At 42.0% G+C, this 15,091-nt stretch overlaps 1 protein-coding gene across 1 annotated transcript in view; it reads right to left on the reverse strand.

Annotated features, from left to right (window-relative positions):
- CUNH3orf20 (chromosome unknown C3orf20 homolog) overlaps positions 1-15,091 on the reverse strand; it is a 72,984-nt gene that overhangs the window by 24,833 nt on the left and 33,060 nt on the right. Inside the window, exons 10-11 of the mRNA XM_019645950.1 lie at positions 10,841-10,964; positions 9,190-9,442 (exon numbers count right to left, since the gene is read on the reverse strand). Of these exons, the coding sequence (XP_019501495.1) occupies positions 9,190-9,442; positions 10,841-10,964 (377 nt within the window). The remainder of the gene's footprint in view (positions 1-9,189; positions 9,443-10,840; positions 10,965-15,091) is intronic.

Raw genomic sequence — 15,091 nt, forward strand, 5'->3', positions numbered from 1 at the left:
AATATCCATTATGAATAGAGATGCAAAAATTCTCAATGAAATACTAGCTAGCCAAATCCAGCAGCATACTAAAAGGATAATATACTGTGACTAAGAGGGACTTGTCCAAAAAAAACTAAGGGCAGTTCAACATACAGAAATTAATAAGTAATACAACACATCACATTAATAAAATGAAGAGAATAAAACCACATGATCCTCTCAATTGATGGAGAAAAAAGCATTTGACAAACTCTAACACCCTTTCATGATAAAATCACTCAACAAACTGGGATTAGAAGGGAACTTCCTCAATATGACAAAGGGCATTTAGGAAACACAGCTAACATCATACTCAACAGTGAAAGAGACTGAAAACTTTACTCCTTAGAGATCAGGAACAAGACAAGGATGCCCACTTTCACCATTTCTATTCAATATTGTACTGGAAGTTCTAGCTAGAGCAATTAGGAGAGAAAAAGAAATAAAATCCATCTAAATTGGAAAGGAAAGAGTAAAACTATTTATATTCACAGATTATATAATTTATATACACAAAGTCCTAAAACGTGTGCACACATGCACATGCACACACACAAACACACATACACACAATTAGAGCTAATAAATTCAGCAAATTTCAGGATAAAAGATCAACACTCAAAAATCAGCTATATTTCGGGCCGGCTGAGTGGCGCGATGGTTAAGAACTGGCTTAGAACGCCAGAGGGCCCTGGTTCGGATCCCACATGTGAGGGCCAGTGACACTGCCCTCCACAGCTAAGATGCTGAACAACAGCTCAACCTGGAGCTGGGCTGCCCTGAGTCGCAGATAGGCTGCAGCCCCTGTGGCACTGGGTTGCCATGGGCTATCGTATGTAGCCAGCAGCCAGCGTGAGCGGCCAGCAGCCGCAGTGAGCGGCCGTCCAGATGCCGGCGACTGATCTGCCTCGCCCGGGAAGAGCGCAATGATGGTGCCAACTTGGGCCAGTGAAGCAACATCCTCCACAACTAGACTGAAGAACAAAAAACGACAGCAACTTGTCTGTTTCCCTTCCCCCAATTACCCAATAAAAATCTTTAAAAAAAAATCAGCTATATTTCTATATACTAGCAATGAACAATCTGACAGGGAAACTACAAAAATAATTTCATTTACAATAGCATCAAAAAGAATAAAATACTTAAGAATAAATGTAATCAGGAAAGTGAAAGGCTCACACAGTGAATGATATAAAATATTGTTGAAAGAAATTTTAAGACCTAAATAAATGAAAGACATTCCATATTCTTGTATGGAAAGACTTAATATTGCTAAGATGGCAATACTCCCCAAAGCAATATTTGATGCACTTCCTATCAAAATTCTAACAGCTGTTTTTGAAGAAATAGAAAAGCCAAATTCATATGGAATTGTAAAGGGCCATGAATAGCCAAAACTATCTTGAAAAAGAACAAAGTTGGAAGAGTCAAACTTCTTGATTTTAAAACTTACTATAAAGTGACAGTAATCAGAGCAGTGTGGTACTGGCATATAGCTCAATGGAACAGAATAGAGACCCCATAAATGAATCCTCACATATATGCTCAAATGATTTTTGACATGGGTACCAAGACCATTCAATGGGGGAAAATGACAGTCTTTTCCACAATGGTACTAAGAAATCTGGATATCCACAAGCAAAAAGGTTGGACACTTATCTAACACTTTATACAAAAATTAATTCAAAATAGATCAAAGATGGAAATGTAAGACCTAAAATAATAAAACTCTTAAAAAAATATTGGAGAAAATCTTCACAGTATTGGATTTGGCAATGATTTCATGGATATGACACCAAAGGCACAGGGAACAAAATTAAAAATAGACTTTATGAAAATAAAAATTGGGGGCATCAAAAGACACTATCCACAGAATAAAAAGGTAACCTACAAAATGGGAAAAATATTTTCATATCATATATCTGATATGCGATTAATATATAGAATATATAGAGAAATTCTAAAACTCAACAAAATAACAGACAACCTGATTAAAAATGGGAAAAGAACTTAACATTTTTCAAAAGAAGATACTCAAATGGCCAATAAGCACATAAAAAGATGTTCAACATCACTAATCATCATGGAAATACAAATTACAACTACAATGAGATACCACCTCATACCCATTAGGATGACTACTATCAAAAACAAAAAAAATAAACAAAAACCCCCCAGAAAACAGCAAGTGCTGGTGAGAATGTGGAGAAACTGGAACCCTGTGAACTGTTGGTGGGAATGTAAAATGGTATAGCCACTGTGGAAAACTGTACGGTGGTTCCTCAAAAATTTAAAAATAGAATTTCCATATAATCCAGTAAATCCATTATGGATATATAACCAAAACTGAAGGCAGAGTCTCAAAGAAACATTTGTACAGCCATACTCACAGCAGCACTATTCATAAGAGCTAAATCGTAGAAGTAACCCAAGTGTCTATCGACAGATGAGTGGATAAGCAAAATGTGGTATATACATACAATGCAATATTATTCAGCTTTTAAAAGAAAGGAATACTGTGATATGTTACAACATGGATCAACCTTGAAGATATTATGCTATGTGAAATGAGCCAGTCACAAAAAGACAAATACTGTATGATTCCATTTCAAATTCACAAAGACAGAGAGTAGAATGGTGGTTGCCAGAGGCTGGAGGGAGGGGAGAATGGGAGTTATTGTTTAATGGGTACAGAGTTTCAGTTTTACAAGATGAAAAGAGTTATGGAGATGGATAGTGGTGATAGCCGTACAACATCATGAAGAATGTATTTAATACCACTGAAATACTGAAATGTACACTTAAAAATAATTAGAATGATAAATTATATGTTATGTGTATTTGACCATAATAAAAAAATTGAAAAAGATTATGAAAAGACACTCAAATTCACTTATAAGATAAATACAAATTAAAACTATATTAAGGTAACATAGTCTGCTAATGAGAATGTAAATTGGTATAGCCCTTAAGATTTATTTGGTGCTATCTCTTAAAATTATAAATCCACATGAACTGTGGCCCAGCAATTCCATTTTTAGAAATTTATTTACAGATATATTTGTACAAATGTAAAATGATGAATAAATATGGTTATTGCCTTCAGGATGGCTTAGAATAAGAACAAAAGGATTGGGCAAATCAATCATGAAATATCTATACATGGATATTAGGTAGCAAAAATCACAAAGGTAAAAAAAATTCATAGAACAATGTCTAAAATATATTGTTAAATGAGAAAAGCAAAGTTCAGAACAGTGATTTTAATATACTTTTTAAGCAAAAAAAAAGAAGAAGAAGAAATGAAGTATATTTGCATTTCCTTGCATAGGCATTGAGAAACTCTGGTTGGGTTTTGCCCGTGGGGGTACCAGCAGGAGACTGGAGGGGAGGAGAAGCATAAGGTTGATATTTACTTCTCCAGTCCCCTCCCTGTGGGGTCACGTACCTTTCAACCACAGGTCAGTGTTCCTGTCAGAAGGTTCTCCCCCATTGCTCTGTCTTGTCCAGGTCTTCGTCATTAGTCTTGCATGTCAAATCCGCCTCTTTAGTCTGGTCTCATCATCTGTTCCCCTTACCACACCAATTGAATTTTCTTTACTCTTCAGACAGGCCCATACATATGGAACAGCCCCCACCCTCCACTTGCCAGCTCTGGCCTCTGCAGTGCTGGAAGCCTGGTTCCTAAGTTTCTATGCCTAGAGCCCCTTCCAACAGCTCCCCAATCTCCCAGGCTTGGGCTATCTATCTTTTCAGATAGGACAGCTGTGGTAGCTGGAAACTGCTTCTCCTGCTCAGTGCTCTGCAGTTCAGTAGCCTCTCTAGGGCTCCTGGTAAAGGAAAAAATGTTAGGAAACGGCGTTTTACAGGTTCTGTTCACCCTAGCTCACTGATACCTCTGGAGAGGGAGTACTGTTTTCCAGCTTCCCACATGGACTCCTAGCTGCCTTGTTTGCCCGCTGCCTAAGGAAAACCTAATTCAAGTATATGGTAAGGCAGCTCTGGTGTAACAGACAAACAGATTGGTCAGTTACTTCCTCACTTCCCACCGATGTCTCTAACCTGGAAATACATAAGCACCCTATTCCATATTTTTGCAGCACTTAAAGGTGAAGGGATTAAAAAGTACAAATTGAGGGGCCGGCCGAGTGGCTCAGTTGGTTAAGAGCTCGCTCAAGAGTTTGAGCTCTGAGCAACAGCGGTTCGAGTTCCGGCCCAAGCTGAGCAGCCGCTGAGCTGCCAACAGGTGGCAGGATGGCTCAGCTAAAAAAAAAAGTACAGGGCCGGCCGAGTGGCGCGATGGTTAAGGGCTAGCTTGGGATGCCGGAGGGCCTCGGTTCGGATCCCACATGTGAGGGCCAGTGACACTGCCCTCCACAGCTAAGATGCTGAACAACAGCTCAACCTGGAGCTGGGCTGCCGTGAGTCGCTGGCGACGGTGTAGGCTGCAGTCCCTGTGGCAGTGAGTTGCCATGGGCTGCCGTGTGTAGCCAGCAGCCAGCGTGAGCGGCCAGCAGCCGGCGTGAGCGGCCAGCAGCCGCAGTGAGCGGCCGTCCAGAAGCCGGCGACTGATCTGCCTCGCCAGGAAGAGCGCAATGATGGTGACAACTTGGGCCAGTGAAGCAACACCCTCCACAACTAGACTGAAGAACAAAACGACAGCAATTTGTCTGTTCCCCTTCCCCCAATTCCCCAGCACTGTTCCCATCCCCCCAATTCCCCAATAAAAATCTTTAAAAAAAAAAAAAAGTACAAATTGGTACAAAATAGTCATGGGGATGTAAAGTAAAGCATAAGCAATATAGTTAATGATATGGTAATAACTATGTATAGTGCTAGGTGGGTACTAGGCTAGTCAGGGGGATCACTTCTTAAATTATATAAATGCCTAACCACTATGCTGTACACCTGAAATTAATATAAAATAATATTGAATGTCAACTGTAACTGATAAATGTACAAGGGGGGGGAAGGGGAAGGGGAATAAGAGGTTCAAATTTCCAGGTATAAAACAAATACGTCATGGGGATGTAATGTACAGCACAGGGAATATAGTCAATAATATTGTGATAGCATGGTACAGTGTCAGGTGGTTGCTGGACTTATCATGGTGATCACTTCTTTAGGTTATAATTATTCAACATTTATATGTGTACCCCTGAAACTAATATAATATTGTTTGTTAGCTATATTTTTAATAAAAATCTTAAAAAAAAAAGAATGTGTTCTATGACACAAGGAGACTGAGCTTTAGGGCCAAAGGAGAAAAGGACTCAGGGGCCCATTGATTAGCCTTATGGAAATCCGTAACAATGGCTCTGAATGCCTCCTGAGTTCTTTCTGTCTGGACCAGGATCCTTGCTCACACAGGTACAAATGCACACAGAAGAGACTATATTTTTATTTTGTATATTTTTTTGTCACCTAACCCCTTCCAAATCTACTTTGCCATCACTCTTCCCCATCCAAGTTAATGACACCATCATTCTTCAGTTATTAAGCCAAAAACCTAAAAGTCATTCATGATGCTTGTTTTCCCTTACCCGCATCGAACAGTCAAGTCATTTCTGTTAGCTCTTCTTCCAAAATTTATCACAAATGTCTAATTTTTTCCTTATTTTTGAAACTACCTTTGACAGCACAACATCAGTGACACCTACATTACTAAAATAGTATTTTAACTACTCTGATTCCACTTTTCTCATCCTAAAATTATTTTGCCAAGCAACCAGAAAGGTTCCACTGCCAACAATGGCTGACTAGGGTGTTTTAGACCAACCCTCTGAGAAAAACGAGAAAAGCTCAACAAAATGTACTTTTAAAAACTGTTTAAATACATTAGAGATTTCACAAGTAAGTGAGAATTTGCAGGATCAGCAATCTGGAAGAAGAGGGAAACCAAGAAAGAAACCTCAAGGGAAATACTGACTCTGAAAGTGAAACTGGGAGATGACAGGCTGAGAAGCTGAGCAGAGCTCATAGGTCGGAGGGGAAACAGGAGTTCAGGGCCCACCAAAGACGTTGGCCTTGATAAACATTCCTGGCTTTTGTTTGAGGACCTGAAGAGCTCTACCTGAAGAGTAAGAGTGAGAGAAATAAACAAGCCCCCACAAAGACTGAAGCACAGCTTCTATCCCTATGTGGATGAATTTTGCATGCATTATGCTAAGTCAAAGAAGCTACAGTCAAAAGGCTATATACTGCATAATTCCATTTATATGAGTCAAGAAAATACAAAACTTATACAGAAAACAGGTCACTGGTTGTTAGGGATTAAGGGCAAGGGAAGAGTTTGACTACAAAGGGGTAACATGAGGGAATTTGTGGGGTTCTTTTGTTTGTAGGGAAAGGTGATGAAACTGTTCTGTATCTTGGCTACGGTGGTGGTTACCTATCCATGTGCCAAAACTCATGGACTTTTACACAAAAAGTAAAGTTTACTGTAAGTAAATTACAAATAAAATTAAGTTGAGGTAAAATCAATTTCCTTTCTACATACCAGCAATAAATAGAAAAATTAAATTAAAAATAATTCATAATAGCACCAAAAACTATTAAATACCCTAGAATAAATCCAATGGAAGACATACAAGACCTCTATGCTGAAAACTACAAAACATTATAGCGAGATTAGAGAAGATCTAAATAAATAAAAAGATATACCATGTTCATGAATTAAAATATTTCAACATTACAAAGACATTAACAATCCAATTGAAATCCCAGGACATTTTTTAAATTGACAGGATGATTCTAAAATTATATGGAAATGTAAAGGGCCAAGAACAGCAAAACAATTTAAAATAACAAAGTCTGAGTACTTACTCTGTTGTTTATCAATATTTAATATAAAGCTATAATAAGATACTTTGGTATTGTAAAAGGTTGTACAATAGGGAACAAAATAGGGAGTCCAGAAAATGACCCTTGATTTATACATATAGAGCCCCTTTATTTATGATAGAGTTTGCACCAGAGGGCTGGGGAAAAAATTTCATCTTTTCGAAAGATGATGCTGAATCAGATATATACGGAAAAAATTAAATCTTGGCTTCTACTTCACATCATACACAGAAATCATTTCCAGGTTGAGAATAGATATAAATGTAAATGGTAAAAAAAAAAAGCTACTAGAAAGCAATTTTGAAGAATATCGTTATGCTATTTAAACAAGGAAATTTCTTAAACAGGATATGAAAAACCAATTATAAAGAAAAAGATTGAAAACTGGACATTAAACCTAACAACTTGTTTACCAATATACACCATTACCAGAGTAAAAGCGGAAGAATCATTAGCCACATGTTTAACTGACAAAAGTCTCATATCCACAATATATAAAGGACTCTAAAATATACATGAAGACAAACAACCAGTAGAAAAATAGATAAGTACTTACTCTGCTGTATATCAATATTTAATATAAAGCTATTATAAGACAGAACTGAACAGGCAAAAGAGAATATCCAAAATGGTCAATGAACAATTGAGAAGGTGCTCAACCTATGTAGTCACCAGGGAAGTGCAAATGAAAAACCATTTCACTGCTGTAGAATGGTTATCATTAAAATGACTGACAATATCAAGCATTGGTAAGAATGTGGAACAACTGGAACTCTCATTTGCTGCTGGTGGGAACGGAATGTGATACCACCGTTTGCCAAAACAAACAGTCTCCACTAGGAACTGAACGTATACGTGTTCTATGATAACATTTTCATATCCAGCCATATGCCAACAGAAATAAGGACATATGGGACCACCAGTAGAGTTTGTCATTACCAAAACTGTAAACAACTCAAATATCCATCCACATTAAAAGGCATAATTTGTAGTTAACTCATAAAATAGATTGTTATATAGCAACGAAATGGGCAAACTACTGCTACACACAACAATGTGGACAAATCTCAGTTATAATGTTGAGGAAAAGAAGCCAGATACCAAAGAATACATACTGAATAGTTCCATTTAAAGAAAGTTTTAAAAAAGATTAAAAACTAATCTATGGTGTTAGGAATCTTCCTGTTGGGGAGGAGCATGGGGTCACTGACTGGGAGGGGCCACAAGAGGATTTCTAAGGATCTGGTAATGCTCTAGTTCTTGATTTGGTGGTTATAGGGTATGTTCACTTTATGGTACTCATTGATCTACACACTTAGGATTTACTCATTTTTCTGTGTTTATATTTTAAAGTTAAAAAAATAAAAACATAAAAAATATATATTATATCTATTCTTTTTAAGTTAAAAAAAAAACACCCCATAAGTCAGATGATGTCATTTCCTGTCTTAAAGTTATGGAATGACTTCCAATAGCACTAAGGAGGCTACTTCATCTGGCTTCTGCTTACCTCTCTGTCCTCAATTTACATTACTCTCATTTCTTCATCATGATACTCCACACTGGCCTTCTTACCTTCCCTCACATGTACCAAGCTAGTTCTTGTCTCAGGGCCTTTGCACTTACTCTACCTTCTGCCTGACGTTCCTTCCCTATCGCTCTTTGTGGCTGCTTATCTCTCATCCTTCAGGTCTCTAGCTAAATATCATCTCCTCAGGACTGCCTTTCTAACCTGTCTACCTCATTGCACCCCACTTCCTAATCACTCTCCATCCAAGGGGTCAGTCAGCGCTGTCTATAAAGGACCAGAGTGTAAATATTCTAGTCTTTGCAGGCCAGATGATCTTGATCACAACGACTTAAGATTTCTATCCTAGCAGGGAAAGGGGCTATAGACAATATGTAAATGAGTAGGTGTGGCTGTGTCCAAAGGAAACCTTACATGGATCGTGACATTTGAATTTCATATCATTTTAAATGTGATGAAAAAATTTTCTTTTGATCTCCACCCTCTAAGCATTAAAACATAAAAGCCATTCTTAGCTTACCCATAAAAGAGGCAGGCGGCAGGGCCAGGCTGTCAGTCTCTAACTTGGCCCTAAATTGTCAGCCTCTGCTCTTGCCCATTACCCCAGTTTATTCTCTTTCTGTTCTTATCACTATCTAAACTGTGATATTCACGTGTTTACCTTCTGTCTTTCTCCACCCCTAGAATTCCAGCTCCAAGAGGAAGGAGCCTCATCTGTTTTCTTTACCATCGTGTGTCTCCTACCCATCACAGCATCTAACACACAGAAGCTGGAGAAAACGAAGACCCAAGCCCACCTGGGTGTGACCGTGGCTTTGGCTTGGATCTTGATGGCCTTCTTCCGAGTGGGGCTCACAGGAGCAGACCTAGGCTTTTCCCTCACAGAGTCTCCAGTTGAGGATTCGGGTCGGACTGACTGAGATCGTGAGGAAATGGCTTCTCCTGTGTATAGACTTAGCCTGGTGCTCCGCTCGGGATAGGACCAGGCTTTCATCCTGGCGTGACTTATTTCTGCCCCTTCCTTTACTGGGTATTCTATGGTGAGCAAGCCTATTAACAGAAGACACTGCTGTCACTCTCTCTGGTGGCCTGGCCTTCCTCCCTGCTGTGAGGCTCTGCACATGGGCACCCTTCAGCTCATCTCCCTCGGCACTCCTTCACTCTGATAGGTCGTCCTGCCCAGCTGCCTCCCCTCTGCTGTCTGGCACAGTGCTCCAACCCTAGTATAGTTAGTGGACCGGTAAATGCTGGCTGAATGTAAAAATGAATCAGTGTCATTTCTAGTCATTCATCCAGACCCAGCTTAGATCCCACTTCCCCCAAGAGGCCTGTGTTTCATTCAGCTTTGTGTTCTCCATAGCACTCAGTGTAGAGAGTCGGTACACAGTGCATCCATGCTGCTCCCCTCCTGAGAATGCTGTTCCCTGTGTCTACAGATTTACGCCATTTCTACCTACTTTCTTTGTTATATTGTATTTGTTTGTATTCTTATTTTATTTTCTCTACTAGACTGGAAAACTTCTGAGCCCAGGGACCTCTCATTCCTTTGTTTATTTACCAAACATTTATTGAATGCTGGGTGCTGGGCATACAGAGACCACCCAAAACAGGGTTTCCTGCCTCTGGGAAATCCTAGCGGCAGTATAGCAGGGGGATGGGCAAACAGAAATAGTCACAATACTAGATAGTAAAGGTTTATAATTAGAGCATGTATAACGCGCTGTGGGAGCCCAGAGAACAGTGTGACCCATTCTGCTGGGGAATCAGGGAAGGCTTCCCAGAGGAGGGGCACAGTTGAACTGCATCTTTAGGGATAAGGAGAAACTGCCCAGGGAGGTTGGGGGAGGAACACAGCCCCTTTGTGACCAATCAGGGGGTGGCATGGAGTGTGTGTGTGTGTGTGTGGAGGGGTCAATGTTCCTTTGTCCCCAGGTCCACCAGCAGTGAGAAGAGTCCAGATGTGGGAGGGGTCCTGAGACCACCCACACTGGCTCTGTGGGCCTAACAGTGATAGCCTGGTGAAGTGGCTGCTTTTTTCTCTTCTGCTGAGATCTCCCACAACAAGGAGAGTGAAATGAGGCTTGCCAATGGATGACGGACCGTATGGGAAATGGAGCTGAAAGGTGAACCAGGTGTGGGGGTGGGAACACAGAGAGATACAGAAAGATGATGAGGCCGAGGAAAATCAGATAATCACATGGAGACATTAAAAACACCTGGGAGAGTTCTCAAAAATTGAAGGTGGCGAAGGTCACCATTATTAGCTGTGTGGCCTTGAGCAAGTCCCTTCAGCACTGAGCCCAGTAATCGCATCTACCAGTGGGGAAATCTCTCTGCCACGCCCTCCTCCCCGGGATGGTTAAGAGCTGTCCTTGGAGACCACTTGCAGGTGGCCCAGGATTTGCAAAGTCATTAGATAGGCTGTCATTGACCTTTCTGTCCCCTTACCTGCTGCCAGCAAGACAGAATTCATGAACTGAGACAATGTCTTCTGAAACCGCCTCTTGATCTCTGCCAGGGCTCGGCTCATCTTAGACATCTTGCTGTCCATGCTGTTGACCTTGTGACTCACCTGGGGAGAAGCCAGGGGAAGGGCACTGTCACCTGCCCCACCGGGGGCCATCTGCCCAGACCAGCGACAAGAAGACCTTGCTCTGGCTTGGAGGATGTGCTGTCCCATCTGCCTCGGACATCTCTTCCCCTCAACCCAGTGAATTTCTGCACACCGGTCCAACCTGACTCACATGTCCTCTCCTTGGAGGGTTTCCCCTGACTCTACTGGGCATAACTGTTCCCTGTCTTGGACCCCCATCACCATGCTCTGTGCAGCCTGAAGACAGAAGTTAGCCCGTTATGAGGTAACTGGATGCCTTGGAGCCTGTGTCCCCCACTGGCCTGTAAGCTCCTAGAGAGCAGGGACTGAGTCTTGGTCTCCTTTCATGCAGAAGGTGCTCAATTAATGCTTGGTGCATTACGAATAACTAGATGGATAAAGGCCTCTCTGAAGCCTTTGCATCCCCCAGAATGCCCTTGCTCCCTCCAGTTGCCAGAGCATCTCAGCTGAGACACTGCCCTTGGCCAAGGTTTCTTAGATTGACTGGTACCTGTGAGCACCAAGGCCCAGGCCCCCTGCCTCAATTCGAAGTTACCCTGAAAGGCCATTCTGGCTGTGGGGCCCCCTGTGGGGTGGTGAGGCAATTGCTGGGGCTGCCCTGCAATTCAACCTCTCCCTCTGCCAGAGCATCTTCATTGTGCTGCAGAACTAGGCTCCAATTCCAGAGTTACTGGCAGTCAGGGTTTGACTTTCTCCAGGAAGCATTTGCCGATTTCCTCAGCCAGCAGCAATCACTCGCCATGCGAAACTTGCACATTTGCCCATTTCTGTTCTTTCTGCCCTGGGTCCTGGTAGTTTTTCACCTTCTTTATCCTAAACTTGGTGAGCCCCTTAAAGGAATGAATCATGCTTTCAACATCTCCCACTTAACACAGAGGAGGTGTGAAAAATGTTTTTCTTCTGAGGAATTGAAGCCTCCAGTGGAGAGAGTGGGGTGGGTGGTGGGCAGATTTTTCAGAACAATGAAGTCGGCCCACATGTCCTGTACCCTGCAGGCAGGACTTCTGTAACGGATGCCCCAATTAATGGCAAAGCCTCAACCATCCTTCCAACTGCTGGCCCCAGCTGCCGCTCTTGGGCTAATTTTATTTATTTATTTGTAATGTATACCCAGCCTGCTTCCAAAAAGGATTTGAGGTGGCACTCTGGGCTAATAAAGCATTTAAATTGAGGCATTGCCTCGCTTCCAAAGTGCTGCCTTGATAGAAATATTTAGTGAGGAGCCAGGCCGCAGGGCCGTAAAAGCCGGGACTGCCATTCTGCCTGCCGCTCTCCTTCTGGGGAGATGGGTGTCTGGGGAAGCCATTTAACAAGCTTCTCAGTGACAGGGACTTTGAGGGAGGAGGCTATGCTATCTCCCACCCTCGGCTTTTCTAGACTGTCATGGATTTTGCTGATGAGTGATAACTAGCCCCAAACACACACACACACACACACACACACACACACACACACACACACACACACACACACACTGTAGTTGAACGGATTGTAGAAGTCCCAGGATGGGAGAGTGTGAAAGGTGAGTGGTCCCTTACATATCATGATATAGACGGGGAAACTGAGGCCCAAAAAGGGAAGGGACTGGCCCAAGGCACAATGGCCTTTTTCTAGCTAAGGCTCTTTGCCAGCTCCCACACTCAGAAAATTTTCTCAGAGGCTTCTTGCAGCTCCCATGGTCGAAGAATCCAAACGGAGGCAATTCTCTGAGTCTCAAGGATTTTGTGTAAAAATATTTCAAGATGCTTAACCTGGCAACTAAGGTCAATGCTTAGAAATCCTGTTACCTACAGTAAATCTGGTCTTTCTTCGTTTGCTGTTATTTATCCAGTTAGAAAATTGTAACATAGAGTACACCTCCCTGTGCTCTCAAACAGAAGGGGTTATGACCTGGATGCTTTTTGACAAGTCAGCCTTCTTGGTCAATATCAATAACTGTCGTCTAGAATACACTATTGTTTTTAGAAGCTGCTTTAATGTCTGTTTATCCCTACACTAAATGTCCCCAAGACTGTCATGCTTTCTGAGTTACAATGTCATTTTCAGTAACTCTGCAGCCTCTACCACTGTCAGCGCCTCTGGGAGCTTCTCTTACAAAGGCTCTTTCTCCTAGACCCACATGGTCCCGTAGAAATACAAAGTGAGCTACATGTGGTGTTTCAAACATTCCTGCAGCCACATTAAAACTGTTCTTAAGAGGTGAAATTAATTCAATAACATATTTATGTACCCCAATATGTAAAACTATGATTATTTCAACATGGAATAAAAATAAACGATTAATGAGAAATTTTACATTGTCTTTTCACACTAAGTCTTGGTAATGCAGCACGTATTTTCACTTTGACCCACCTGTCACACTGCAAATGCTCAATAGCTATTTGCAACTTGTGGCTACCATACTGGACAGCACAGCTCTGGACTGCTGGTTCTAGCTTGTTTAGGTTTCCCTTAGGTTAGAAAAAACTCAGTCTTGAATTACTAAGTTGCTTTCCTGGGCCTAGAGGGCAAATTTAGTTCATGGACCTAGAGTGGTTTCTCTTGGCTGTTCATAGGGGTCTTTAGCTGTTTATGTCCTGGTTCTCAGCTGTGTCCCAAACTTCAGAGATTACCAGATAAGAGGTTTCCAGGAAAGTGAAGCATTACTGCAATTTTATGGGAAAGAATAATTTTCTAATACCTATTGTCTTTAATAAGACAAGGAAACTCACGTTTTTTTACATAGTCTAAAGAGTTTTTCAAGAAACATACATGTGACCTCATACATACTGAGTCACTTAATAATGACTTTTAAGTAACAGCATGGAACGAAATTAACAGGATGGACTCATCAATAACCACGATCATTCCCCTCAGCCCAGGTGGACTCAAAATCCTGGGGCTCTTTTGCTCTTTGAAGTAACGAGGACAAGCTGAAGTCACAGGCATCTGAGATTCCTGGGCACTCTTACAAGGCCCCTTTAATGAACCTTGGCATTCCCCTCAGAGCCCCTCTCTCTGGCGCACCACGCCCATCAAGCTGGAATACAACTGGTATTGATGATTTTGCCCCTTCGATGAGACTGAAAGTATTTCAGAGGCTAGAGAGAGTGAGACTTCTTTCATTTCTACATCCCCAGAAGCCAACTTGGCACATTGCAGATGCTAATAAATGTTTATTGAATTAGTTAATGAATTCACGAAATCGAAATGCTGCTGAAATGAAAATGCAATGGGAAAAATAGGTACGATGTTTTTCTGTGGGAGAAACACAGGCGTTCTCTGTACCTTGTTCAGATAACATGGGTCCCTAGCAAATGACTGTCTCCCGTGTCCCCATGTAAAGTGTGGACACTGGGCTGGCTGCTTCTTATGGGCTCTGTCAGCTTTATGAGTCTGTGAGCCTGTGGCATGTGGTGGCAATGCCCCCACAGTGCAGGAATCTTGTTCAGGGTACCATATAACTGATCATCCAAACTGGGACACTTTTGAGAATAAAAGGGGGGCGCTGTTAATAATTCCTCCAGGCTGACAGGTGTAGACAGCCACTGGCCCTGGGCAAACTGAGAGGAATAGTCTACCTGCTCCTACTTCATGGAGCCTTCCTGAGTGAGCCAATCCCAGCAAGGTGCTCTGTGTGCGATGCGAGTGACCGGCTTCATCAAGGAGCCCTTAGTCATCCCAGTCTCATGGTGTCTGTCAACCACCCTCTTCTAGATTATAAACTCCTCAGGAATCAGGGATTCCTATCCTCTCCATCTCGCTCCACAGTGTTGACTCAGGACCAGGCACATAGTAGGATCCATAAATACCCAGCAAATGGAAGAACTGGGCTTCCAGTCTCCGCCTTCTCATCCACCAATAAACATTTAGTAAGTAGTTCATTTGAAACATCCCTCATTCTGGACCCTGGGGCAACAGACATCAGTAGGAATCACAGGGAATTCCCAATTTGGTGTAGAAGGTTGGCTTGTACTCAGAGGAATGCTAGAATGAAGGTGGGTCACAGCTGAGACGACCGAGCAGAGGAAGAAGCGCACTCTACCTGAGATGGACAAGGGGGTAATAGGGACATACACTGGCAGTTATTCTTTACCTGAGATGGA

This window comes from Hipposideros armiger, unplaced genomic scaffold (assembly GCF_001890085.2).
Source record: "Hipposideros armiger isolate ML-2016 unplaced genomic scaffold, ASM189008v1 scaffold_96, whole genome shotgun sequence".
NCBI lineage: Eukaryota > Metazoa > Chordata > Mammalia > Chiroptera > Hipposideridae > Hipposideros > Hipposideros armiger.